General features: G+C 41.1%; 1 protein-coding gene across 1 annotated transcript in view; it reads left to right on the top strand.

Moving 5' to 3' along the window:
- Nucleotides 1–25,599, top strand: part of fbxo25 (F-box protein 25) — a 71,657-nt gene that overhangs the window by 7,306 nt on the left and 38,752 nt on the right. Inside the window, exons 2-4 of the mRNA XM_072251145.1 lie at nucleotides 15,706–15,800; nucleotides 18,784–18,833; nucleotides 18,920–19,012. Coding sequence (XP_072107246.1) covers nucleotides 15,706–15,800; nucleotides 18,784–18,833; nucleotides 18,920–19,012 — 238 coding nt within the window. The remainder of the gene's footprint in view (nucleotides 1–15,705; nucleotides 15,801–18,783; nucleotides 18,834–18,919; nucleotides 19,013–25,599) is intronic.

Below are 25,599 nucleotides of genomic sequence, written 5' to 3'. Positions count from 1 at the left end.
GTCAAATGTGCACAAGTTGCAGATCATCTTGAACTTCTCAGTCACTCACACACTGGGCCCTCGGTCAATGTGAAAGCACACACCCCCTTCTGAACGTCGCTTGCAATCCATCTCGAACGAACGGGTCTCCCACCAGATCGTATGCTACAACCTCTTCTCCCCAGCTTCTTCCCTCTTCATCACCATTTAAACCAAAAACTCCAAGCCCAACCTTAGTGTCCCTCATCAGAGAAACTTCCCCTTAATCTGACCATCCTAATTGGATGGCATACATTTCTCCTCTCTTATCTTCAACGGTAACCCAAACAAGCATGAAAACTGAACAGTCTGCTCTTACAGAGCTGCCAAAATGAAACACATGCAGCATAAAAATATGAACCATGGCATTACAATAGCTTCAAGCACTTTCCCAACTACAGATGTTAAACTAACTGGCCTATAGTTACTTGCTTTTTGCCTACCTCCTTTTTTTGAACAGTGATGTGACATTTGCCTTCCTCTAATCCACCGGGACCTGCCCAGAGTCCAGAGAATTTTGGTAAATTATCACCAAAGCCTCTTATATAATTTCTTTATACAGAGTGTTGTGGGGGAGTGGAAGGCCATGCTAGGGGTGGTGGTAGATGTAGGTATATCAGGGGCTTTTAAGAAACTTTTAGATACCCACATGGATGACAGTACATGGAGGGCTATGTAGGAGGGAATGGTTAGATTGATCATAGAGTTGGTTAAAGGGTTGGTACAACATCGTGGGTTGAAGGATGTTGTACTGTTATGTTGTGCTGTGCTGTGCTGTTTTATGCTGTTTATACAGTTCAATTCATTACAAGAGTGCTTTGAGATAGTACAAGGTAAAAGAATAACAATGAAGAATAAAATATTACAGTAAGGAGAAAGTCCAGTGAGTGCAGCTCAGCAGTAACTAATTCTCTGTCCAGCACAGCATAGGCCTTTTGAGCCACACTGCCCAGCAACCCCAATTTAACCCTAACCGTCGGACAATTTGCCATTACCAGTTAACCTACCCAGTACGTCTTTTGGACTGTGGGAGTAAACCTGAGGACTCGGAGAAAACCCATGCATCCCACAAGGAGGACTACAGAGACTCCTTACAGTGGATGCTGGGATTAAACTCTGAACTCTGACATCCTGAGCTATGTAATAGTGTTACGCTAACCGCTACGCTTCTGTGGTGCAATATCACATTGAGGTAGATTGTGAGGTCAAGAATCCAACTTATCGTCCATTCAGGAGTCTTAGAACAGCAGGATAGAAGCTGTCCTTGAGTTGGTGGGACAAGTTCTCAAGGAATATTTATCACCAGGTGACAGAATGACTGGTGTAGGAGGGGTACCGTATTTGCTTTTGTTGGCTACTTTCCCCATCAGTGGGAAGTGTAGACAGAATAAACAGAGGGAGATTAGCTTAGGTGTTGAACTGAGCTGTATCTAGAAATTTCTTGTCTTCTTCCGCACAGCAGTTGTCATACCAAGATCTGTTCCTTCCAGATAGGGTGTTTTCTCTGTTGCAACCTGCTTTAAAAAAAAATGGGGATGTGCTGAATTTTCTTGGACTTCTGAGGAAGTAGGAGTGCTGATGTGGTTTATCAGCCATAGGGTCTATATAGCTGGACCAGGAAAAGTTATTGTTGATATTTATACCTAGGAACTTAAAGCTGTCAATTACCTCCACCTCAGCACCAATGATATAGAAAGGGTTTGTACTCTGCTGCACTTTCTGAAGTCCATGACCAGCTCATTTGTTTAGCTGGCGTTGAGGGAGAGGTGGTTGTCTTCACACCATGCCAATACATTCTGTATTTCCTGTCTTTACTCTGTCACATTGTAGTTTCAGTTCAGTTCATCATAAGCTTATAAATGGAGTTCTGGAAGACTCTGTCCAGACATACATGAGTGTATGGGTGTACAGTGAAGGGCTGAGGGTGCAGCCTTGAGGGGCAGCAGTGTCGAGAATACTCACGGCAGTGGAGCCTATTCTTAATGATTGTGAACACTCACAACACGCTGGAGGAACTCAGCAGGTCGGGCAGTATCCGTGGAAACAATCAGTCAACGTTTCCGGCCGGAACCCTTCATCAGGACTGAAGAGGGAAGGGGCAGAGGCCCTATAAAGAAGGTGGGGGGAGGGTGGGAAGGAGAAGGCTGGTAGGTTCCAGGTGAAAAACCAGTAAGGGGAAAGAGGTCAAGCACTCTGCTCCATCCGCCACAACAGACAGGATCTCCCGGTAGCCACCCACTTCAACTCTGCTTCCCATTCCCATTTGGGTATATCCATACCTGGCCTCCTCTACTGCCATGATGAGGCTAAATTCAGGTTGGAGGAGCAACACTTCATATACCGTCTAGGTAGTCTCCAGCCCCTTGGTATGAACATAGAATTCTCCAACTTCCAGTAGTTCCGTCCCCCTCCCTTCCCCTATCCCTATTTCACTCTGCCCCCTCCCCCAGCTGCCTATCACCTCCCTCATGGTTCCACCTCCTTCTACTACCCATTGTGTTTTCTCCTACTCTTTCTTCACCTTTCCTGCCTATCTCCTCCCTGCTTTCCCCCCGCCCACCCCTTTATCTTTCCCCTTTCTGGTTTTTCACCTGGCACCTACCAGCCTTCTCCTTCCCACCCTCCTCCCCACCTTCTTTATAGGGCCTCTGCCCCTTCCCTCTTCAGTCCAGACAAAGGGTTCTGGCCCGAAACGTTGACAGATCGTTTACACGGATGCTGCCTGACCTGCTGAGTTCCTCCAGCGTGTTGTGAGTGTTGCTTTGACCCCAGCATCTGCAGAGTATTTTGTGTCTTAATGATTGTGGTCTGTTGGTCAGTAAGTTAAGGATCCACGTGCAGAGTCCTATATATAGGAGTTTGGAGATGAGTTCATTTGAACTTGTGGTGTAGAAAGTAGAGTTACAGTCAATAAACAGGAGTTTCATGAGCCCACCATCAACATTATCATCGCATTTTCTGCTTTCTGCAGGGATCACTCTCTTCATAATTGCTGATCAGCTCGTCCCTCCCCAAGCACTTTCCTCTAACCATAAAAGATACAATACCTGGCCTGAAAACTCCTTCCTCATCATCATCCCTTCCATAAGCAGCCGCTCCAGTCTTTCACATCCAGCATCGTTCATTGCACTCGCTGCTCTGCTGTGGTCACCTCTACACTGGTGAGACAGGACACAAATTGGTTGACTGCTTTGCCAAGCACATTCACCCTGCCTGCAGTTGATATGAGGATCTTGTGGTTGCCATTCATTTCAGCTCTCCTCCCATTCTAATACCGACACATCTGTCCTTCACCAAGATAGGGATAAATGCAGACTAAAGCAATAACACCTTATATTCTGCTTAGGTAGTCTATAAACTCATGGCACTAACAGTGAATTTTCCAACCAACAGTAGCTGTACGCGCTCTGTCCATTTAATTATTTCTCCTCCTGATCTACTTGGCCTTCATTATCCAGTAATACACAGGTGTAGAATCAGGCCACTTGGCACATTTGAGTCTGCTCCACGATTCCATAACAGTTTATTTATTATCCTTGTCAACTCCATTCCTCTGCCTTCTTCACATAATCTTCAACAACCTTTCTAGTCAAGAACCTAGCAACCTCCACTTTAAATATACCTAATGGCTTCACCTCCACAGCCATCTGTGTCAATGAACTCCATAGATTCATCACCCTCTGGCTAAAGAAATTCCTCCTCATCTCTGTTCTAAAGAGATGTCCTTGTATCGTGTTGTGTCCTCTGGTCGTAGAGTTTCACATTGTAAGAAACATCTTCTCCATGCCTACTCTATCTAGGCCTTTCAATATTCGATAAGTTTCAATGAGACCCCCACTTGTTCTTTTAGACTCCATTGAGTCCAGGCCCAAACACATCAATGGGTCGTATATATAACCCTTTCATTCCTGGGATCGCTCTTCAAAACACTCTTTAAGGAAACCATGCTGACTTTGACCTATTTTATTCTGTGCCTCCCTAGTATCCTGAAACCTCATCTTTAATAATGGACTCCAATATCTTGCAAAGCACTGAATTCATATATAATTTTCCTATAATTTTCTGTCTTTTGCCTCCCTACCTCAGGTCTTACGGAGTGGGGTAGCATTTGCAATTTTCCAGTCTGCTAGAATCATTCCAGATTTTTGTGATTCTTGAAAGATCACTACTTATGCCTCCATAATTTCTTCATGCACAACTTTCAGAAGCCCTAGGTGTAGTCAGTCTCATCCAAGTGATATTCCTATTTTCAGAACTTTCAGCTTCCCAGCACCTTTCCTTAGTAATAGCAACTGCACTCACTTCTGTCCTAGCATTTTCAAATTTCTGATATACTGCTGGTATCTTCCACAATAAAGACTGATGCAAAATACCTATTGAGTTCATCCACCACTACTTGGTCGCCTATTACTACCTCTTCAGTGTCATTTTCCAGCAGTTCAACATCCACTGTTGCCTCTCTTGTACTTTTTATATATCTACCAAAAAGATTTTTCAGCCTCTTTTATATTATTGGCTAGCTTACCTTCAAATTTCACCTTTTCTCTCCTTATTGCTTTTTAGTTGCCTTTTGTTGATTTCTAAAAGCATCCCAATCCTGTAGCTTCCTACTAACATTTGCTATATTATGTGCCCTGTCTTTTGTTTTTTTGCTGTGATTGACTTCCCTTGTCAGGCACAGTTGCCACACCCTCACCTTCAAATACTTTTTTGGAATGAACCCATCCTGTGCTTTCTGAATTGCTCCCAGAAACTTCCGCCATTGTCCCTGCTAGTGTCCCCTTACAATCAGATTTGGCCAACTCTTCTCTCATGCCTCTGTAGTTCCATTTACTCCCTTGTTACATACCTCCTGGGTATCTTGTGACTGTCTTATGACCATGATGTAATTGAGTATCTTGTGGGCATGATGTAATGGTCTTGTGATGATGGGGTGATGTAATTTTCCCACCAGTGTGAGGTCATGAGATGACATGTTCTCAACAGGTATGTAACGGGAAACCCCTGTTGTTACACAGTTGATTCATTGTTTAATTCGTCAGTTACTCCGTTATGCTGCGTATTCATCTCTTGATGCAGTTCTGTTTTAAAGAAGAGTTTTACTTTCTTTTGTAAGTCTAGTATTGGAGAGTGAAGACCTTACTAAAGTAAGGGAACCTGAAGGATTGAGTAAAGTTGGTGTTGTTCGCCGGTTTAATACAGGATCGACCTTTTTGAATCTTCGTTCAGAAATAGTGGCCTGCATCTAAGATAACCCCTGTAAGATCAGAAAGGTTTGTGCAGTGTTCATTCGCCAGGACAAGGTCAGATCCTTTAAGCCGTTTTATTTCCTTCGTCGTGAATCCTTTGGACAGAATCAGCAGTAACGTCAGGTCTTCGAAGAAATCCATTTCCAGAGAAGTCTCTCTTTATTGACTGTGTAAATCACATGGACTTTCGAATTTACCACTTTAAGAACTGTTCCAGAGTTGCCGTATAGCAGTTAACTTCCGGTTAAGTTAGTCGTTTGAATACTTTTTGCTATTGTTGAGCAGAGTTTAATAAAAGTTTATGTTTGTTTTTAAAACATGACTCAATTCTATATTTATTGTTGCTGGTCACGTGACACCCTGCAATACCAATGCATGTGATTATAGCTTCTCCATCTCAAACTGCAAGGTGAATTCTCTCATATTATGATCACTACATCTTAAGGGTTCCTTTACCTTAAGTTTGCTAATCAAATCTTGTTCATTATGCAATACCCAATCCAGAATTACCTTTTCTCTTGTGGGCTCCACAACAAGCTCATCATCACAAGTCACAGGCCTCCAGCCAGAGAGTGGTTGTAGATGGTTGCCACTCTGACTGAAAGCCTATGATTAGTGGTGTACTGCAGGTACTGGTGCTGGGTCTGTTGTTGTTTGTCATCAGTGTCAATGATCTGTATGATAATGTGGTAAACTGGATCAGCAAATTTGTCGATGACACCAAGATTTGGGGTGTAATGGACAGCGAGGAAGACTATCAAAACCCACAGTGGGATCGGGACCAACTGGATAAATAGGCTAAAAAATGACAAGTTTAATAGTTGCATTTTAGAAGGATCAACCAGTGTAGGTTTTGTATGGTGACCATATAAAAGAGTGTGGTAGAACAGGGGGATTGGGCAATACATATCCATAGTCCCTTGCAAGTGATGTCATGGGTAGATGGGGTCATAAAGAAAGCTTTTGGTACATTGGCCTTCACAAACCAAAGTATTGAGTACAGGAGATAGAATCTTATAATGAAATTGTATAAAACTTTGATGAAGCCTAATTTAGAGTATTGTGTGCAGTTTTGGTCACTTACCTACAGGAAAGATATCAGTAAGATTGAAACAGTGCAGAGAAAATTTACAAGGATGTTGCCAGGACTTGAGGAACTGAGTTATAGGGAAAAATTGAATAGGTTAGGAATTTATTCCTTAGAGCATAAGATTGAGGGGAGATTCAATTGAGATACAGTATGCAAAATTATGAGAGGTGTAGATAGAGTAAACACAATTAGATTTTTCTACTGAGGTTGGATGAGAACATGGCTAGAGGTCATGGGTTAAGTGTGAAAGGTGAAATAGTTATGGAAAACTTGAGGGGGATCTTCTTCACTCAGAGGTTGGTGAGAATGTGGAACAAGCTACCAGAGGAAGTAGTGGATGCGGGATCAATTTCAATATTTAAGAGAAAGTTAGATAGGTACATCGACGGGACGGATAACGAGCTCCTGGTGCAGGTCAATGGGACTGGGCAGATTAATGGTTCAGTATGGACTAGATGGGCCAAAAGGCCTGTTTCTGTGCTATTGTGTTCTGTTAATCTAACATGCTTTAAAAAGCCATCTAGTAGGCATTCTGCAAATTCCTTCTCTTGGGATCCAGCACAAACTTGATTTTTCCCAATCTATTTGCACATTGAAATCCCCTATGACCACGTTAACATTGTCCTTTTTATATCGCTTTTCTTGCTCTCATTATAATTTATATTCCACACCCTAGCTACTGTTTGGAGGCCTATATGTAACTCCCATTAGGGTCTCTTTACCCTTGTAGTTTCTTAACTCCACCTATGAAGATTTTATATCTGATCCTGTATCACTTACTTCTAAAGATTTTATTTCATTTTTTACCAACAGAGCCATCCCACCTCCTCTGCCCACTTGCCTGACCTTTTAATTAAAATGTGTATCTTTGTGAGGTTCCACAACCACCAGATCTATTACAAACTATAACACTGTGTCATGGATTTCTTTACTTTTGCTGTGCCAATACTACTTAATGTAAGTTTACCAATTTACAGTGGATTCTGGTTAATTAAGGCAACCGTTCATTTGGGACAACTTTTAAATTGCAAAAACTAATCGAGCAAATAGCCAAGATTCTCTTTTCTTGGGATACCATGCTACTTATTTGGGACTGGAGACTGTTGCTAAACAGTTTTTAAGCAGTGTCAGGTATGTGAACTTGTATAGCCTTAGACAGTACACTGTGCTTAGATTGAACAGTTTAAAATAGCATCAGTTGCATGTGTTTGTGTTAAAAGAACAGGGATTTTGTCCATGACAGTTTGTGAGAACTAAACAGTAAGACAATTTAGAATTGTTTTGTTCACTGTAGTTTCAAGCACTCAGGCTTAGAGACGCCAGAAACAGCCAGGAATGAAAATGAAACCATTTCACTTCAGCTAGGAATTACAAATAACTTGAAGGTATCGACAATCACCTTGAATGTTACAGTGAAGATGAGGATTTGGAGAATGCAATCAAAAGTATTTTATGAAGGCAGTCTAATATCTGCACTAGGTGTCTGCGCTAATTTTATTCACTAACAGTCTATCAGAAGAACACAGCAGCATATTGGTTGTCCATTGTATCTGACAATGACAGTGCAGGGGAGTTTTTAAAGTGGGGAAAGGTTGTTGCACTAGGATAGTTCCAGTCTCTCAACCTCGGAAGTCCGGGTCTAGTTGTACAAGTAGTCATCACAAACTGGGGTTTTCCTTGGTCGCAGTGAATGACTATTCTCTGCCTTATCATGTTTGTCACTGTCCATGAAGCGTTGCAGAACTGCATTCTTGGTCTTTGGAGCTCACTGTTGATCTCATCTGCGTAGTCTGCAGGAGCTGACTTTGCATGCTAGGACAGGCCTGTCCCTGTTTCACCCAAGTATGAGGCCTGCCAGCTACCCTCACCTGGTTCAGCCTGCCTGTTGAAGGGACATACCGTGGTGTGGCTGCTATCACATGCGAACAGCAACTTGGAGCCACAGGTGAGAGCCGCATGTCAGGTGGGGACCAAAGGTGAGTGGGCTGCTGCAAATTAGACATGAGAAAACCCTTCACTAGAGGAGCCACTCCGGCTCAATGTTTCAGGGCAGAACACCGGCTGTTTACTCTTTTCTATAGATGCAGCCTGGTCTGCTGAGTTCCTCCAGCATTTTGTGTGGGTTGCTTTGGACTTCCAGCATCTGCAGATTTTCTTGTGTTTGTGAGGTGGTCCACCTCCGTGGACACTATGTACATGGCTGAGTATGGTGGATGAATTCCTCTGTCAATAGTTATTTGGAACTAATACACACTTTTTCAGTGCTGTGGTAGCATTCGTAGTGTTCTTCTGTATTTCATTTAAATACCTAATTTGTTACTCACTTAAACAGTAGTTTGTCTTCTAAAATGTTGAAATTATTTCTCTGAGACTTTGGCCAATTAGGGCAGCTACTTAATTGGGCCAAAATGTACTGGTCCCAATGTGTCCTAATTAACCAGAATCTACTCTATTCACAAACCAGACTGATGCATTGTAGTTTTAAGGTTCTTGTATTAAAATATAGAACAGAACAGTTTATCATAGCTCTTTGGCTCATAATGTTGTGCCAACTCTTCAATCTACTCCAAGATCAATCTACCTCTTCCCCCCCCCCCCCGCATACTCTTCCATTTTATTTAGTTGGTGGTTGATCCCTTTTTTCGTCTCAGTTAATGGCTTTATGGTAATGGATGTTTAATAGCATTCAGTAGGACCGGTTACTTAAAAGATTAATCCATGCAAGAGCTGCTCTTCCTTTTTGGCTTTCTAAATGCACTGTTGAAGTTTCTTTTATTCTGCTATCTTCGTTTTTTGGGGGGGCGGATTTAGTCATCACTGCCAATATTTCTATTCTTTAACTTAATTTTAAGGTGTTGCTGAGTTAGTCTTTAATCACTGCAGTTCTTTATTGATGAAAACACTTTCAACATGCTTGAGGAAAGGATGTTCCTGGATTTGGATCCAGTGACAATGATGGAAAAGCAACACATTTCCTATTTAGGATAGTGTCCCTCTGCATTTGTGCCCATGGCTTTCTTGATGATAGTGGTCACAGTTTGGGAGGTGCTGGCACACTGGCCTGGTAGAGTAACGGGGTACATTTTGCAGATGATACATACTGCAGCCTTTGCTATGTTGGGGAAAATGAACATATACGGTAGGGAAATTGATGGATGCTGATCAAGTGCGACTGCGTTTTTCTAAATGGCGCTGAGCATCTTGAGATGGTGGAGCTATACCCACCTAGACGATTGGAGAAAATTGATTTGTTGGACTGTGGAAAGGGTTTAATGTGAAGACTAGGTCACTTGCCACAGAGCCTTTGTTCTCTTCTAGTCATGCATGTGGTTGTGTAGTGCTGTTCGGCTTTTGGTCAAAATACTGATAGACGAACCTGGTAGGGAAAAGTTATACCACTAGGAATGCTGTGACATCAAGGCGCTTAGAAAAACTCAAGATAATCATGAAAAGTAAACTTAATTTTGTGAATCAAATGGTGATTGTTCAATTTTTTTGGTGTTTTTTAAAGACCATAAGATCATAATAAATAGGAGCAGAAGTAGGCCATGCGGCCCATCGAGTCTGCTCCACCATTCAATCATGGGCTAATCCAATTCTTCCAGTCATCCCCACGCCCCTGCATTCTCCCCATACCCTTTGATGCCCTGGCTTCATTCCTCTTCTCACCACTGACTCAACCTTGAGGTTAACCTTTAGGGTATCCTGCACAAGGACTCCCAGGTCCCTTTGCATCTCTGCATTTTGAATTCTCTCCCAATGTAATTAATAGTCTGGCCATTTATTTCTTCTACCAAAGTGCATGACCATACACTTTTCAACATTGTATTTCATTTGCCACTTCTTTGCCCATTCCCCTAAACTATCTAAGTCTTTCTGTTTCCGCAACACCACCCGCTCCTCCACCTATCTTTGTATCATCGTCAAATTTAGCCACAAATCCATTAATCCCATAGTCCAAATCATTGACATACATCGTAAAAAGCAGCGGTCCCAACACTGACTCCTGTGGAACTCCACTGGCAACCGGCAGCCAGCCAGAATAGGATCCCCTTATTCCCACTCTCTGTTTTCTGCCAATGCTCCACTAGTAACTCCCCAGTAATTCCATGGGCTCTTATCTTGCAAAGCAGCCTCATATGTGGCACCTTGTCAAAGGCTTTCTGAAAATCCAAGTGCGCCACATCTACTGCACTTCCTTTGTCTACCCTACTTGTAATTTCCTCAAAAAATTGCAGTAGGTTAGTCAGGCAGGATGTTCCTTTCAGGAAACCATGCTAGCTTTGGCCTATCTTATCATGTGCTTTCAGGTACCCTGTAATCTCATCCCTAACAATTGATTCCAACAACTTCCCAACCACTGATGTCAGGCTAACAGGTCTGTAGTTTCCTTTCTGCTGCCTCCCACCCTTCTTAAATAGCGGAGTAACATTTGCAATTTTCCAGTCATCTCGTACCATGCCAGAATCTATCGACTCTTGAAAGATCATTGTTAATGCTTCCGCAATCTCTCCAGTACTGGTAATGTATTTCTCTTGCATTTCCAGAAGGCATTTGATTGCTGCTGTTTCAAAACTTTTGGCAGAAGTGAAAAGCTTATGTTAAACCTTCATAAAAATCAGAGCATTGAGTACAGGAGTTGGGGTGTTATGTTATGTTGAAGTTGTATAAGATGCTGATGAGACATAATTTAGAATATTGTATGCAGCTCTAGTCACTTACTTACAAGAAATATATCAGTAAGATTGAAACAGTGTTGAGAAAATTTACAGGAACTGAAGACCGGAGTTATAGGGAATGGTTGAATAGGTTAGTACTTTATTCCCTGGAGTGTAGAAGTGATTTGGTGGACGTATACAAAATTATGAAAGGTATACATAGGGTAAATGCAGGGAAGGCTTTTTCCACTGAGGTTGGGTGAGACTAGAACTAGAGGGTATAGGTTAAGGGTGAAAGGTGAAATGTTTAAGGAGGCCATCTGGGGAAACTTCTTCACTCAGACGATGGTGAGAGTGTAAAATGACCTGCCAGTGGAAGTAGTGGAAGTGAGTTCAACTACAACTTTGAAAAGTGTTTTGTACATGAGTGTGCAAATGGGAAGTACATGAATGGGAGGGATATGGAGGGAAATGGTCCAAGTGTGAGTCAATGGCACTTGGCAGAGTAACAGTTAAGCATGAACTAGATGGGCTGAAGGGCTCTTTTTAATGCTGTAGTGCTGTCTGACTCTGACTTATGGTTTAGCATGAAACATAATAGACAACCAGTTATGCCAATGAAAAGCATAAATGATTGTGTTGCCACAGAAACCATGCTCTGACCTCCAATTTTTTCAATTTAAGTAAGTGATTCTGAAGAGAGCTAAATTATGGTTGCTAGTTTTTTTTTATATATTTGCTTGTAATATAAAGAAGGGCTATCTGGCTTATTGCAAACAAGAGAAAATCTGCAGATGCTAAAAATCCAAGCACAAAATGCTGAAGGAACTCAACAGGCAAGGCAACATCTATGAAAAAGAGTACAGTCAATGTTTCAGGCTGAGATGGAGGGTCTTGACCCAAGACGCCAACTGTTTACTTTTTCCATAGATGCTGCCTGGCCCGCTGAATTCCTCCAGCATTTTGACTCTGTTTGGCCTGCTGGGTCCATATCAGCTCTCGGAGTAATCCCATTATCCTACCTATTTCCCTGTAATCTATTCTTTCAAACATGCTCATGACACAAGAGGTAATCAATTAAATCAACACATTTTTGGAATCTGTGGGGTGTGGTTGATGGGCATTGCAGACTTCCCTCTCGTGTTGAAATGGTGCAGGAGAATCATTTTCCCATCCTTTTAGGGGAAAATAAGCCTGGAGTGTCAGGACCATGACGAGCAATCCTAGAAAAAAATAACTTGAACATCATTCTGCTAGCACAGCTCAGCAAATTGGTCATTGACATGCTGAGTTGGTGATGGTCAGTGTTAACAACATGATGGTGAGTACACCTTCCAGAGAGGCAAGCAAGTAAAGGAATGTAATCACTGAGTGAGTTTATCATTAAGAATGAGCTAGTCAGCAACTTCCCCTTAAACTAATGACCTGCATTTATGCAATCCAGAAGAGCAAAAGAACCATCACTTGTAAATATCTTTCTCAAATACACAGAATCCCGATTTGGAGCATATTTTACAATTTAATCATCATTATTGGGTGTAAAAGGATAAAGGCTGTTAATGATGGCCAATTAAATGTTGGCTTTCTAATTAAATGTTAGTGAACATGAGGAAGTAATGTTCACATTTCAATTCCAGGTATTTTCTACAATTGTAATATGCACTTAGTCAGTTATAAGATACACTAATTTTGCTTGATTGGCTTGGGTGAAACAAAATGTGGTATCTATTGCATACTATTTTTCTTAGGAGTATCTCTGCGGGAAATCATAAATATTGTATACATTATTTTAAATGTATGGAATGTACATTAACAGAAGTGTTTTAAGTATTTGCATATCACTTTTATTGCAATTTTGTTTGAAATTTTAAAAAACTCTGAATTGTCATAAATCGAGGCCCTACGTTTTTATAAGACCATAGGAGCAGAATTAGGCCATTTGGCCCTCGAGTCTGCTCCGCCACTTCATTATGGCTGATCCTTTTTGCCTCTCAGCCCCAACCTCCTGCCTTCCCAACCCCCTCCCCGTAACCCTTCATGCCCTGACCAATCCAAAATCTATCAACCTCTGCCTTACACATACATAAAGACTTAGTCTCCACAGCTGCCTGTGGCAAGAGATTCCATAGATTCTCCACTCTAAATCTAATGAAATCCTTCCACAACTCCATTCTGAAAGGATGCCCCTCTATTTTGAGGTTGTGTCTTCTGGTCTTAGACACTCCCACCATAACTCTGTCAAGGCCTTTCACCATTTGATAGGTTTCAATTAGGTCACCCCCGCCCCCCCCCCCCCCCCATTCTTCTAAGTTCCTCTGAATACTGGTCCAGAGCTATCAAACATTCTTCATATTACAAGCCATTTAATTCTGGAATCATTTTTGTGACCCCACCTTTGAGTACTCTCCAGGTTCAACATGTCCTTTCTAATCTAAGGGGCCCAAAACTGCATGCAAATACCCAGGTGAGGCCTCACCAGTGTTTTATAAAGTCTCGATATTGCATCCTAGGTTTTATATTCTAGTAAATACAAAATAATCTACAGATGCTGTGATCAAAGCAACACTTTCAGTACACTGGATGAACTCAGCAGGTCAGGCAGCATCAGTTAGAAACGATGAGTAGACGTTTCGGGCTGGAACCCTTCTTACCATTAATACTAATAGTACAGTTGATGGTATATACAGTATTTGGATTTTTCAGAAGGCCATTGACAAGATGCCACACATGAGGTTGCCTCGAAGCTATAGGCTCATAGTATTACAGGAAAGATGCTAACATGGATAAAGCAGTGGCTGATTGGCAGGAGGGTTCCGGCCCGAAACGTCTACTCATCGTTTCTAACTGATGCTGCCCGACCTGCTGAGTTCATCCAGAGTACTGAAAGTGTTGCTTTGATCACAGCATCTGCAGGTTATTTTGTATTTACTAGAATATAAAACCTAGGATGCATTCTAGTTCTCTTGAAATGAATGCTAACATTGCACTTACCGTCCTCACCACGGACTCAGCCTGCAAATTAACCTCTAGGAAATCCTGCACGAGGGCTCCCAAATCACTTTGTGCCTGAAATTTTTTATTTTCTCTCCATTTAGAAAATAGTCAACCTTTTCATTTCTTCTACCAAAGTGCATGACCATACACTTCCCGACACTGTATTCCGTCTGCCCCATCTTTCCCCATTCTCTTAATCAGTGTCCTTCTGTAGCCTCCCAATTTCCTCAAAACCACCTGCCCCTCCATCTATCTCTGTACCTTCTGCAAACTTTGCAACAAAGCCATCAATTTCATCATCCAAATCATTAACATACAACATAAAAAGAATCAGTCCTAACACAGACCCCTGTGGAACACCACTAGTCAACCAGAAAAGGCTCCATTTATTCCCACTCTTTGCCTCCTGCCAATCAGCCACTGCTTTATCCATGTTAGCATCTTTCCTGTAATACCATGAGCCTGTAGCTTCTGAGGCAACCTCGTGTGGCACCTTGTCAACGGCCTTCTGAAAAATCCAAATACTGTATATACCTTCAACTGTACTATTAGTATTAATGGTAAGACTCTTGGCAGTCTGGGGTATCAGAGAGATCTTGGGATCTGAGTCCATAGAAAACTCAAAGCTGCTGTGCAGGTTGACTGTGTGGTTAAGAAGGCATAAAGTACATTGGCCTTCATCAATCATGGGATTGAGTTCAAGAGTTGAGAAGTAATGTTGCAGCTATATAGGACCCTGGTCAGACCCAACTTGTGTTCAATTCTGGTCACTCATTACAGGAAGGATGTGGAAACCATAGAGAGGTGCAGAGGATATTTACAAGGATGTTGCTTGGATTGGGGAGCATGCCTTATGAGAATAGGTTCAATGAACTTGGCCTTTTCTCCTTGGAGCGACGGAGGATGAGAGGTGACTTGATAGAGGTGTATAAGATGATTAGAGGCATTGATCGTGTGGATAGTCAGAGGTTTTTTCCCAGGGCTGAAATGGCTAACACGAGAGGGCACAGTCTTAAGGTGCTTGGAAGTAGGTACAGAGGGGATCTTGGGGGTAATTTTTTTACGCAGAGTGGGGAGTGCATGGAATTGGCTGCCAGCAACAGTGGTGGAGGCAGATACGATAAGGTCTTTTAAGAGACTACTGGATAGGTACATGGAGCTTAGAAAAATAGAGGGTTATGGGTAACTCTAGGTAATTTCTAAAGTAAGTACATGTTCCGCACAGCATTGTGGGCCAAAAGCCTGTGTTGTGCTGTAGGTTTCTATGTTTCTATGTTTACTTAGTGCATTTTTGCAACTTTAACATGAAATTTTAGAGTTTTCAGAAAGAATATAATGCATTTCAAATGTTATATCAAAGGAGAAACAATCCTGCAGCAATGGATCAGTGCTCCCTTGTTAATCTCCTTGTTTCTGTTTTGCATAATATGGCTAGTGAGCTGCTGTCAACAATGTATTTCCTGTTTTAAGTGACATTTCCTGACCTTTTACATTCACTAATTATTATTCAGAAGCATTACGTGACTTTTGTATATTTTACAACCAATTCAAAAATGTTCATCTTTGCAATTTCAGATTGAATCTAATATTTTTATTCATGCAGAAATGTGTTTCCATAAAATGGTTTAACATTTTGATTGGATGTGTGTATGTTGCATTTAATAACTATTTGATTTTTTTTTGTTGTTTGCCATAGATTGCAAGAACAGCTCAATGGAAATAACATTGTTGAAGACTGTGAGGTAGTAGCAAAAAAGAGGAAGAAGGATCATTTTAATATCAACACACAAAGTGAATATAAGGTTTACTACCATCAAAAAAATGAACAATTAATGTATTTTCTGGCTGAAGACTTAGTTGTTACATTGATTAGTCACAAACAGTTTATTGTTAATTTTTGCTGTGTTATTCTAGGGTATATTATTGTTCTAAATACCCAACTGTATTTGCATACATGTGCATAGGTATACAAGATAACAAGAGGCATAGATCAAGAGGGTAGTCAGTCTTTTGCTGAGGTTGAAAATGGGTACATAGTTTGAAGGTGATTGGAGGAAAGTTAGTATTTCTAGATATGGCAAACACGAGGAAATCTGCAGATGCTGGAATTTCAAGCAACACACTTAAAAGTTACTGGTGAACGCAGCAGGCCAGGCAGCATCTATAGGAAGAGGTACAGTCGACGTTTCGGGCCGAGACCCTTCGTCAGGACTAACTGAAAGAAGAGATAGTAAGAGGATATGGATGCCCTTAAGTGATACAGCATTAAAAAGGGTCATTGGGGCCATCATGGTCACCAAGCATCTAATTATATGCATTAGTGTTTCCTTATTCCCATTAATTTGCAGAGACTCAGCTACACCCTAAGTGCAATTTGCAGTTCCCAATGCACTTACCTGCTCATGTCTTGGCATATGGAAGGAAATTAGTGCACCATGAAATCCCACATACTCACTGAGAATATGCAAACACCACAAAGACACATTTGTGAACTCCGATGAACTTGGGTTACTGGAGCTAAGGCAGCAGTTCTAGCTGCACCACTGTTCAGTCAAAATCTATTTTTTTTTTAAATTACTCAATCACTACAGGATCAATTATTTTGGAAACTAACAAGTAAATCTCTTCTACTAAATCTTGCAAATTGCTTTATTAAGCAACATAATGTCCATTGATAGTTTATGACTATCAAAATGAGCCATGCTATATGGGACATTCTGACTCTGTACTATGTGTGGAAGACAATATATACATGGTCATGTTAATTGACCCTCATTAAGAATATTTATTTCTGACTTGCAGGAAAAAGTGGTTTCTGGACAGTTCTCAGGAGTGGAACACTTGCAACATCTGGGGACTATAATTTCATAATTTTAAGTATATTCTAAGGAAGCATAATTTAGAGTCATAGATTATTACAGTATAGAAACTAACCTTTTGGCACATCTAGTCTGTACCAGCCTGGTCTACCTAGTCCCGTCTATCTGCACCTGGACTATAGCCTACCGTACCCCTTTCATCCATGTCCCTATACAGACTTCTCTTAAATGTTACAGTTGAGCCTGCATTAACAATCTCAGCTGGTAGCTTGTTTCACACTTGTACCTTGCTCTGAATGAATAAGTTTCCACTCAGATTTCACTTATCACCCTAAACCTATAACATCCCTTTTAGTCTCACCCAAGCTGAGGAGGAAATGCTTGCATGTACTTACCCTATCTATACACTTCAGAATTTTATGTACCTCTATGAGATCTCCCCTCATTTTTCTGTGCTCCAGGGAATAAAGTCCTAACTTTTTCCTATAACTGATTGGAAAAATGGGCTGAAAAATAGCAGATGGAATTTAATGCAAACAAGTATGAGGTTTTGCACTTAAGTAGAACCAACCAGGGTAGGTCTTATACAGTGAACTTAGGGCACTGAGGAGTGTAGTAGAACAGAGGTACATAATTCATTGAAAGTGGCATCACATTGGCCATAAATCAATGTATTGAGTACAGAAGATGGGATGTTATGTTGAAGTTGCATAAGATGTTGGTGAGGCCTAATTTGGAGTATTGTGTGTAGTCTTGGTCACCTACGTAGAGGAAAGATGTAAATAATGTTGAAAGAGTGCAGAGAAAATTTACAAGGATGTTGCAGGTCTGGAGGACCTGTGTTATAAGGAAAGAGTGAATAGGTTAGATTAGATTATGAGAACAGTCAGTCCTCTTTTATTGTCATTTAGAAATGCATACATGCATTAAAAAATGATACAATGTTTCTCCAGAGTGATATCACGGAAAACAGGACAAACCAAACACTGACACTGCCAAAACCACATAATTATAACATATAGTTACAGCAGTGCAAAGCAATACCATAATTTGATGAAGAACAAACCATGGGCACGGTAAATAAAGTCTCAAAAGTCCCCGAGTCGATCAACTCCCGAGTCTCCGATAGCAGGCGGCAAAAGGGAGAAATCCCCTGCCATAAACCTCCAGGCACTGTCAACTTGCCGATGTCTTGGAAGCAGCCGACCACAGTCGACACTGAGTCCATCCGTCCGAAAACTTTGAGCTTCCAACCAGCCTCTCCCATACAGCCTCCCGAGCACTATCCTCTGCGGAGCACCTTCGACCTCACCCCGGCCACTGAAACAAGCAAAGCCGAGGATTTTGAGGCCTTCTGCTCCAGAGATTCTGGTTACCACACAGTAGCAGCGGCAGCGAAGCGGGCATTTCAGAAGTTTTACAGATGTTCCTCCGTGCTCCTCACATCCGTCTCCATCAGATCAGAATTGGCTTTATTTCTTGGAATGTAGAAGATTGACAGGAGATTTGATAGAGGTATACAGAATTATGAGGGGTATAGATAGGATAAATGCAAGCAGGCTTTTTCCACTGAGGTTGGATGGGACTACAACCAGAGGTGATTGCTTACGGCTGAAAGGTTAAAAAGTTTAAGGGTACATGAGGCGAAACTTTTTCACTCAAAGAGTCATGACATTGTTGAGTGAGCTGCCAGTACAAGTGGTGCATGTGAGCTTGATTTCAGTGTTCAAGAGAAGTTTGGATAGGTACATGGATGGAGGCCTATGGTCTAGTGCAAGTCATTGGGAGTAGCAGTTTACATGGTTTCAGCATGGACTAGATGGGCTGAAGGCCCTGTTTCTGTACTGTACTGCATTATGACTCAGGGATTCAATAATGTATCGGCTTGTATTAATGTCACATCATCCAGTAATATCCTGTTTGCTTTTGGAAATGGTATTTGTTTTGTTTTCCAGACTTCTATAAGGAAAAGTGGATCTACATTCATAAAGGAAGTACTAGAGAAGTAAGTTATTTTTCTGTGTGATCCCCATTAACAATTTCTTCAATTATATCTGTTTGCTTTTTAAATCTTTTGACTTCCTTTTCTAGAGACATGGTTACTGTACACTGGGAGAAGCTTTTAACCGTTTAGATTTTTCAAGTGCAATTCAAGACATGAGAAGGTTCAACTACATTGTTAAAGTAAGTAGTAATCTGTGAACTCGATTAATACTGCAGAGAGAATATTTGCCTTTTGAATTGAGTAGAGCACTGTAGCAATGAGATTCCAATTTGTTCAGTTGTTTTTATTTTACTGATTGTACACAGCTTGTACCACTCTGCCATCAGATTTATGAACATCAATAAACTTGTGAACACTGCTTCACTATTTTACTCTCTTTTTGCACGATTTACTTAATATGTATTTTCGTACTTAATTACTTGTTTAAAAAATATATACATATAATTGTAATTTATATTATATGTACTGCTGCCGCAAAACAACAAATTTCACGACATATGGCAGTGACGATAAACCTGATTCTGATTCTATGGAGCCTAAGCCATGCTGAGCTTGATATCTGGTCACACAGCATTATTACAGCCATGGCAGATGGATTTTCACCAGATACATTCACTTGAGTGGAGTTACCAACCTGCACAGAAAGAGCACCACATGGATATTTACCTAACACTGTGCAGTGGTGCCCTAGTGGAACTACAATACCAGAGATCCAGGTTTTATCCTGACCTTGGATGCTGGATGTACAGTTTGTGTGTTCTCCCGTGATACAGAACATTGATCTGTATCAGTCATCACCAGTGGGCTGATGATTCCACTCACGATATTGTGCTGATCTTAATGTCAATTTATACTAAATGTCCTCATTTCTTCTCCCCCCCCCCCAATTCCCTTCACATTCATGTCCATCTAAAAGCCTCCAAACTGCTCAATTCCAGTACTGTGCTTGGTAAACAATTTCAGGCAGCTACCACTCTGCACTTAATAAAATAAAAACTTGCCCCTCATAGCACCTTTGAACATAGAACAATACAGCACAGGAAGGGTCCTTCAGCCCCTGATGTTCCATCAACCTGTATAAACAAACTACATGCTCAATATAACCCTTCCCTCCTACTAAGCACATTAATCTCGATTTCTCGTATATTCATCTGCCAATCTCAGAGTCTTCTAAATGTCCCAATGTAACAGCCTCTATCACCAGCCTCAACAGTGCATTCCAGGCACTCACCACTCTCCACTTAAGTAAAAAATAACTCCCAATGGCCTCCCTACTAAACTTTTCTCAATTCACTTGAACCAGATGTCCTCTGGATGGTATTGCTGAGCTAGAAAAAGGATGCTAGGTAATTACTCCATCTATGCCTGTTATAATCTTTTACACCTCTGTCTTCTGTTGCTCTAAAGAGAAAAGCCCTAGCTCACTCAATCTTTGAACCGTTCCCAATAAAACATGCTCTCTAATCCAGGCAGCATCCCGGTAAATCTCCTCTGCACCCTCAAAAGCTTGTCCTTCCTGTAATGAGGTGATCATAACTGAACACAATATTCTAAGTGTGGTCTAACCCGAGTTTTATAGAGCTGCGACATTATCTCTCAGCTCTTGAACTTAATCCCTCAAATAATGAAGGCCAATCAGCATATTCCTTCAGAAACACCCCATAAACTTGAGTGGCAATTTTGAGGGATCTATGGACATAAAACCCAATACCTCTCTGTTCCTCCACTCTGCTAAGAATTCTTCCATTAGTCCTGTACTCTACCTTGAAGATCAGTTTTCCAAAGTGTATCACTTCGCACTTTTCAGGATTGAACTCCACTTGCTTCTTCCCCGCCCAACTCTGCATCTTGTCTATATCCCATTGCAACCCACGGCAGTCTTGTACGCTATCCACAGCACCTCCAACTTCCGTCTCATCTGCAAACTTACTAATTCACCCCTCCACTTCATCGTTTTTAAATATATCAAAACTCAGAGGTCCCAGAACAGATCCCTGCGGAGCACCACTAATCACTGAGCTCCAGACAGATTATGATCTATCTACAGCTACCCTCTGCTTTCTGAGGGCAAGTCAATTCTGAGTCCATGCAGGCAAGTTTCCATGAGTCCTGTACCTCATTACTTTCTGGATGAGCCTAACATGGGGAACCTTGTCAAACACTTTACTAAAATCCATATACTGTACACTACATCCACTGCTCTACCTTGGGGCCCTCAGCTTTATATGCTTTGGTGTTTGTCATTTCTGCACCGAGAAACAGATTCTGACTGTCTACCCTACCTTTGCATCTCATGAATTTAAAAATCTGTCAGTTCTTGCCTCAGCCTCTGATGCTCGACTGAGAATAACCAAAGTTTGTCCAACCCTTATTACCAGTTTAAAAGTTTGTCTACTACACCATCTCCAAAGCATCCTTCATATAATGGGCCAACCAGAAATGCATGCAATACTCCAGATGCAGTCTAACCAGGGTTTTATAAAGCTGCAACATAATTTCCTGACTTTTGTACTCATAAAGGTAGTCACACCATATGCTTTCTTAACCATTATCAACCAGTGTAGCCACTTTCAGGGAGCTATGAACTTGGACCCCAAGATCCCTCTGCTCATCAACACTGTTAATAGCCTTGGCCTTAACAGCACACTATCTCTCTACATTTGACCTACCAAGGTGTAACATTTGGCCAGGTTAAACTCCACCTGTCATTTCTCCACCCATGTCTGTAACTGTAAATGATGTATTCTTTGCCAGTCATCTATTCTTTCTGTAATACTAACACCATTGGTCTTAGTATTACACTACCAATCCCTGTGATTCTGTGACTGCAAATATATCAGTTTTTGAGAAGCCTGTGAAAGCCAGTCCCCAGATATTTGACAGCACTGTACAAGGCCAGTTGTTTTCAGAGCATCATTGCTATGTTCATATCCAGTACTGGCATCAATATCAGGTGATCTGTTCAGTTTTATTCATCCTGCTTAACCGTAGCTGTAATGGTTACCCTAGAAGATAGGTTGGCCACTTCAGAAAGTATTTTAGAGTCAGCTAGGTGTGAGTCTTGTAGTTGCAAGTAATTGTAGATTGGATACGGATGGCAGAATTCTACTGCTAAAGGGCATTAGTGAACCTGATGGTTTTATACGATTCTGGTAGTTTTTAATGATCTTTATTTTGAAGACTAGTTGGTGCTTTATTTTCAAATTCTGGATTATTCTATGGTACAAAAAAGATTGCTCTGCACATTGGGGATCACTAGGATGTTGCCTGGGATGGAGTGCCTCATTTACTGTCTGAGGAGAAGCTGGGTAAATTGGATTTACTTCTTTGTCTGTACTTGCTGGCTCAGTAAATGAGCCACAGCCAGCAAAATCAAAGACCCTACCCACCCTGGACGTTCTCTCCTCTCCCCTCTTCCATCAGGCAGAACTTACAAAGGCCTGAAAGCATTTACAATCAGACTGAGGGACAGCTTCTGCCCTGTTAGTATAAGATTATTAAATGGTCCCTTATTACAAAAAGATTGTGAGGTCAAGACTTGTTATGAGCCTGCCCTTTCTTATTTACCTGAATTAATCTTTCTCTGTATCTTTTCACTTTATTCTGCATTTTTATTGTGTTACTTGTTCTACCTCAATGCATTGTGTAATAATCGTGATTTCCATGATCTCTGTGCAAGACAGCTTTTCACTGTCTTGGTATAACTGGCAATAATAAACCATTCCCAATTCAGAACCAGTACATATATCATAAAATATGCTGTTTTGTGGCAGCAGTACATTGCAATACATAACAATAAACTATAAATTACAGTAAGAAATATACTGTATACAGTAAATTCTGGTTAATTGGGACACATCAGGACCAGTCCATTTTGGCCTAGTTAAGTGGCTGCCCTAATTAGCTGAAGTTTGATGGAAATATTTAAAAGGTGTTTTAAAAAATGAGCTATTGTTTAACTGAATAACAATTTATGTATTTAAATGAAATACAGAATAAATTAGAACACTACCAATACCACTACAGTACTATAAAATTGCATTGGTTCTTAATAGTTATCAACAGAGGTATTCATCCAGTTTATGCTGCTGTGTTCTTTTGACTGTAAATGAGTTAAATCAGCGCAGACACAGAGTGCAGATAATGTACAGTCTTCATTGCCTTCCTGCATAATGTCAAAATAAAAAAAGCCAAAATTACCAAAAAGCACTACTTTTTGAATTGGTGTCCATCGGCCCAAGTGGGTAAACATACCACAAGCACACACAACTGACACTATTTAAAATCTGTTTGCTCTGTACTGTCTAACGGCCACACAAGTGCACATGACTGTTGCTAGTTAGAAACTGTTCAGCAATAATCTCCTGTCCCAATTAAGCAGCATTGTGTTCAACATAAATAAAGGGGATCCTGTCTATTTTCTCAATTAGTTTTTGTTCTATAAGAGTTGTCTCAAATAAGCAGCTGTCCTGATTAACTGACGGTGGTATGTGCGTGCCTCACTTAAAGTAAACTTGGAAGATCGACCTGCATTCCTGGACTCTCATGTCTTCCTTTGAACTAGTTTAATGTTTTGAAGTTAGAAAACACAACAGAAGTACCCATGGCTGTGACTGTGGATTTCAGTTGGACTACTTAATGACTCCCATCAGAGCTGCATGCAGAGTCTCTACTTATTGGCGCCATCTTTCCATCCATTTCCAATTTTTTAAAAACATTTTTCCATGACATAACCAGAGGTCATAAGTTTAAAGTAAGGAGTAAATGTAAATGAGTCATTTGTATTTGTAATGCTCTCATTGGTGTGGGGGGGTGGGGGGGCATGGTAGGGACAGAGACTTCCAATATTTAACAAGTACCTATTCAAATATTGGAACATAGAACACTACAGACAAGTGCTGATAAATAGGGTTGGATGCAGTGGATGTTGTATATTTGGATTTTCAGAAGGCCTTTGACAAGGTGCCACCCATGAGGCTGCTTAACACGATAGGAGCCCATGGATTTATGGGAAAGTTACATATGTGGATAGAGCGTTGGCTGATTGGCAGGAAACAGAGAGTGGGAATAAAGGGATCCCATTCTGGTTGGCTGCCGGTTACCAGTGGTGTTCCACAGGGGTCTGTGTGGGGCCACTTCTTTTTACATTGTACATCAACGATTTGGATTATGGAATAGAAGGCCTTGTGGCTAAGTTTGCTGATGATACGAAGATAGGTGGAGGGGCCTGTAGTGCTGAGGAAACGGAGAGTCTGCAGAGAGACTTGGATAGATTGGAAGAATGGGCAAAGAAGTGGCAAATTAAATACAATGTTGGAAAGTGTATGGTTATGCACTTTGGCAGAAGAAATAAACGGGCAGACTATTATTTAAATGGGGAAAGAATTCAAAGTTCTGAGATGCAATGGGACTTGGGAGTCCTCGTACAGGATACCCTTAAGGTCAACCTCCAGGTTGAGTCGGTAGTGAAGAAGGCGAATGCAATGTTGGCACTCATTTCTAGAGGAATAGAGTATAGGAGCAGGGATGTGATGTTGAGGCTCTATAAGGCGCTGGTGAGACCTCACTTGGAGTACTGTGGGCAGTTTTGGTCTCCTTATTTAAGAAAGGATGTGCTGACGTTGTAGATGGTACAGAGAAGATTCACTAGGATGATTCGGGGAATGAGAGGGTTAACATATGAAGAACGTTTGTCCGCTCTTGGACTGTATTCCTTGGAGTTTAGAAGAATGAGGGGAGACCTCATGGAAACATTTTGAATGTTGAAAGGCATGGACAGAGTGGATGTGGCAAAGTTGTTTCCCATGATGGTGGAGTCTAGTACGAGAGGGCATGACTTAAGGATTGAAGGGCGTCCATTCAGAACAGAAATGCAAAGAAATTTTTTTAGTCAAAGGGTGGTGAATCTATGGAATTTGTTGCCATGGGCAGCTGTGGAGGCCAAGTCATTGGGTGTATTTAAGGCAGAGATTGATAGGTATCTGAGTAGCCAGGGCATCAAAGGTTATGGTGAGAAGGCGGGGGAGTGGGACTAAATGGGAGAATGGATCAGCTCATGATAAAATAGCGGAGCGGACTAGATGGGCCAAATGGCCGACTTATGCTCCTTTGTCTTATGGTCTTCTGGTATAAATGGTCAGCCATTTAACACATTCTAAGCTAAATATGCACAGCATATGAACAGGTGAGGAGGTTCCAGAACAAGGAGCAGGTTTCTCTGCTCATGGCTCCATTGTTAATTGGTTTCAAATTCTCCAACAGTCATTGGGTTTTCCCTGGTGTTTTTTTTTAATTGATATACAAAGGAAAATGACCTTAGATTGTTTCTACTTTCTTCTGAGCACTTCTGATGGATGTATTCATTTACAGAAATAAAAGCTCCACTTATTCTGTCTGCTCAATATCCCACTTCACATTTTACATTGTAGTTCTTTTTTGCCACTGTTAGTGTATTTGTGAAGTATATTTCAATTGAGCTAATGCACCACATGAGCAGCTGAATATTTTTAAAATACTTTCTGGGAAATGCATTTGAGAATTCTATCCTTCAGCTCACTTTGTGCTTGAGTGCTAATGGGCATCAAAGCCATTAAAATACATTTTACAAATTTCTAAAATAATTTTCTGAAAATAGCGAGGAAATGCTGTGGGATATTAAGCTCAATGGCCAACGTTTTGTAAAATAGACCATGTTAACTTTGTCTACTTAAATCTCATGTGATAACTCCCCCCCCCCCACACAAAAAAGGCAGCCTCAAAATGTGTT

The sequence above is a fragment of the Mobula birostris genome, chromosome 2 (assembly GCF_030028105.1).
Source record: "Mobula birostris isolate sMobBir1 chromosome 2, sMobBir1.hap1, whole genome shotgun sequence".
NCBI classification, from domain to species: Eukaryota; Metazoa; Chordata; class Chondrichthyes; order Myliobatiformes; family Myliobatidae; genus Mobula; species Mobula birostris.
Note: the sequence above shows the minus strand (reverse complement) of the source record. Positions and strands in the feature narration are given on the sequence as shown.